Source organism: Myotis myotis, unplaced genomic scaffold, assembly GCF_014108235.1.
Source record: "Myotis myotis isolate mMyoMyo1 unplaced genomic scaffold, mMyoMyo1.p scaffold_m19_p_6, whole genome shotgun sequence".
Taxonomy (NCBI): Eukaryota; Metazoa; Chordata; class Mammalia; order Chiroptera; family Vespertilionidae; genus Myotis; species Myotis myotis.
In genome coordinates this window covers 73658477-73662570 of record NW_023416368.1, presented here as the reverse complement: position 1 = coordinate 73662570, position 4094 = coordinate 73658477, and the positions used below count along the sequence as shown (strand labels likewise).

At 42.3% G+C, this 4094-nt stretch overlaps 1 protein-coding gene across 1 annotated transcript; it reads right to left on the bottom strand.

Annotated features, from left to right (window-relative positions):
- Window positions 1-1440: 1440 nt before the first annotated feature.
- LOC118658928 (arf-GAP domain and FG repeat-containing protein 1-like) lies at window positions 1441-3748 on the bottom strand. Its single transcript, XM_036314745.1, is given in 2 exon segments — window positions 1441-2499; window positions 2501-3748. Coding segments are annotated over 2 exon segments (1641 nt in total). The 5' UTR covers window positions 3710-3748; the 3' UTR covers window positions 1441-2067.
- Between the last annotated feature and the right edge of the window lie 346 nt (window positions 3749-4094).

Sequence of the window (4094 nt, the reverse complement as noted above, 5' to 3'; positions counted from 1 at the left end):
GATTAGGACCCAATACAATCTAAAATACAGACATTCAAAGACATTTCTTTAGTGTTCCCTCCATGAAAAATAGGGTGGAGACCCCACAAATGTAGAGACATTTCAAGTATACACCAACACACACCACAACTGTTGCAGCATTCATTTAATTCTAAAAGAAGAGGCATACTGCTCAGAAAAGGGGCAGAGATCTCCCAGTCTTCTTATCAAATGGGTCAGGAAAACCACACATTCAGCTAGATATTCAACAAACAGCAATGTTTGAACAAGTCTAAAACACTACACAGCTTGAGGATAGTAGGATAACTCATGTAGCCACCACTGAAAAAGGTATTCAACATGAATAAAATGTTTGAGGAAACAGACGTTCACCTCTTTTAATACCAAAGCTTTTTAAAAAATGTCTAATCATTATAAGATAAAACATTATAAACACATGCTACCCATTTGTATATGTAATTTCAGCTTATCTTGATGACACTGAGTCAGCAAAATAGACAATTATTAGAAGATGATGTGATTTAGTGACCTAGGCTGGGCTGGCTGCCCCTACACTAAATAGTCTTCAAGAGTATACTCTTCATAGTTTTTTCTATCTCCTTCCTTTCGAGCCACAATCTCTGAACTGCTAATTTGCTATGGGCTGGGAAACCAAATAATCAGTAAAGACTTCATGACTTAAGTAGGTTGCTCAAAGGCATTTAAAAAAAGAAAAAAAAAGATGATTCCAAGTTTCCCAGTTGTGTTGGTTTGATGAGACTGCCAGATTATCTCTGGATGAATGAGGCATTGCTGCACATAAATATTTAAACAAGTTCATTTGAATATTAACAAAAAGATAAAACTAAATATTAGTATCATTGCCCTTTTAAACAAAGTATTCTATAACTTCAAGGTAACACTGGGTTCCAGTTTCTTTACCCCGCCAGAGGTGAACATAAACAAATGTCCTATTAATAATATCAGTTTGTCTAAACAGAAAACAAATCTGAGGTGCAATCATGTCACAGTTAATGCATGTCTGCTTCCAATACATTCAAATACAGTATTTTTAAAATCAAAATTTAAAATAGGCCTTTTGAAGTCTGAGAATTCAAGATACTTGAAAAAATTTGTAAATACACATACATGCAAATTCTTCATATTTACAAATTTCACAAAATTAAGAAGTTGCAAAGAAATTAGAAGGATTATGGTGAATCTGACAAGCTACCTGTAAATGCTTTACCACTGACATATTCATGAATATAGCAGTCATAGTAGTTTTAATACATTTTCTACATGGCCTTTATATAAAATTTTCTCTTTTAGACATAAAAGTTAATCACTAGAAGTCTTCTGAAATCCTAATTTAAGAATTCAAGATGTTCTCAATTCACTACTCACATTTAAGGCCACTTTGGTAAAGGCATTGCAACAAGAACACAAAAACAATAGCACATTTTCTAATATTTATTTTTTTCACCTGCAAACTGTAGCAAAACATGATCAGCTTTATTATGCAGACAGGTATCCTCCTACATCTTTAAAGAATTTAGGCATGTATAAATAGAAGAGCTCTTTAGGAGGGAAAAATCCAAGACTGAATAAAACCTTCCACTTCCGACTTTGTAACTTTCCAGTAGCAATGGTTAAAATGATTTCAGGTCATTCATTCCGAGATACATGACAGCACCTTGAAAGTGGCTGATCTATTTTCCCAGTAACATTTTCCACATAACAATGTGTTAAAAGTTACAAATACTGATATGCACAAATAGCTAATTTCTAAGAAAAATATGTACAGTACTGCAGCACAATGAATGTGGTATCTGCAATAACTTAATATTAGCCAATTTTTAATATACATGATACCGCTACCTTTTTCTGCCAATTCACAGGTTAAAAGTTGTTACTGGAGCCCTCTGTTTTGCACATATTACCTGGTGTTTAATACACAATGCAGGCTTTTTAAAGACTTCTCTTGAGTTTAAAGCTAAGATCAGTGAAACAAGACAACAGTGCAAGAGGCGGAGAGATGTAATGTGACCATGTAAAAGTTCTTTCCAGTAAAGTGTCTATATAAGGCTATAAGAAAGGATTGGTTGATGAGCTTCCTGTTGGAAATTGTCCTGTCGGTGCACCAGTCATAAAAGGATTACTAGATACTCCAGCAGCTGCAACTTGACCAAAAGGGGTTACCATTGGCTTTGTTTGTCCAAATGCTGCAAAACCTGCACCATTGGGCTGTTGAGAAAAAGCTGTCTGTTGAGGGAAAGCTGCTTGGGCTGGGAAGGCAGGCTGCTGGAAGCTGCCACTGAAGCTGGTGGGAAGACTATAGGGTGCAGGCGTCCCGAAGCCCGCAGGCATGCTCATGGATGCGGTGCCAAAGGTCGCCGCTGTTGTTCCTCTGGCGTTGGTCTGAAATGGATTTGTAGAAGATGCCACAGAAGGACCAGCAGCAGCCACAAATGGATTTGTGGAAGGTGTAGCTCCAAATGGAGCAGGCACACTTGAAGATAGCAGGCTGTGTCTGTGCAGAAGCACCCACTGGTATTGTTCCAAAAACATTGCTGCTGGCATTACTTGTGGAAGTGTACGCATTATTGGAGGTGGCTGCAGAGCTGAAAACGCTGTCTAGTTCTGCCAGAGCTGCATACTTGTCTGAAGATGCACTTGATTGACTGGGAAGTGAAACCACAGAACTAACAGGAGCTTTACCTGCGGTCCCAAAGCCACTCCCCTGATCACCACCTTGTCCAGCACTGAAGATATTGTCTAAATTAGCAAGTGCTGCATATTTGTCTGCAGCCTGAAGACCAGCTTTATTTGTTGCAACTTTACTAACAGTTGTTGCTGTTTGATGACTCTGGGAAGTACTGAAGGTTCCAAAATCAGCACTGGAGGATTTGGGGAAGTTACCAAAATGAGCAAAATTAGCATTTACTGATCCAGCACTTCCACCTGTAGTTTGGGGCTGAAAAGGAGAGTGACTTGCTGTGGGGAAACCTCCAAAATTACTCGAACCACTAGACTGTCCAAATGCATCAAAGTTTGTAAAATCTGCATTTGCAGAATTCTGGGCTGCATGACTGTTGAAATGTGCAAAGTTAGCAAAATTGGCTGTAGCTGATGACTGAGAAGCTGGAGCAGCAAATATGTCTGAGCCAAGATCACTTAAAAGGTCAAACTTCTTTTCCTGCTGCTGTCCTTGAGAGCGACCTACAACAGGGGACTGACTAGGTGTGCCCTTGTTTAGGTGCAGGGCTGCTGCTGAATCTCCTAAAAGAGATTTCAGTGGTTTGACCTCAGGTGTGCTGCTTGTGCTACTGGCAGAGGAGCCTGAAATAGATGCATGAACAGATGCCACTACTTTGGCTTGTTCTGGTGGTACATACCATCTTTTCTTTTCATATTTTTCTTGTAGGAACTCTTTCACTTTTTGTGGATCCCTGAAGTCTGGAATTGCTGAAGATCTATCATCAAATAATCCTAGCCAAATCTGTTTACAGACTTCATTTCCATGTTTTAGTAGGAATTCAATTTCCTGTTGTGTGAATGTTGTCATGGAGATAGATTTCACCCTGTGTGGTGGATTTAACCCTCGCAGGCAGCCGGAGCAGGAGGTACAGACGAAGGAGCCCACCGTCAGGTTCACGTAGGTGGGGCCGCGCTGGTCGCAGTCGAAGCACTTTCCGTTGTGCGGGAGGCCGGTCACGTCCCGCAGCATCTTCAGGTGCTTCTCCTCCTGCTTCCGCTTGGCGCTGGCCGCCACGGTCGCGGCGCCCGGGGAGCAGGCTGGCAGGGCCGGGCGCCGGGCGGCGCTGCGCCGGGGGCCCGCGCTCCCACGGGCCGCCCTCGGTCCGCGCGCGCCCCCGCACCGGGCCGGCCTCCGCCGCCTCTCGAGTCCACTGGGCTGGGCGCGGCGCGAGCGCTGCGGAGCGCGGACTGACCGCCCACACCAACCGGCCCGGCCGGGACAACCGCCGCCGCCGCCACCTTCCCCTACATAACTTTTATTACAGTACAAGGTTCGGCAAAAGTAGGTTCCCAGTTGTGAGTATGCAAAACATATCTTATTCTCATATTAATTATTGATTATAGCATTATTTATT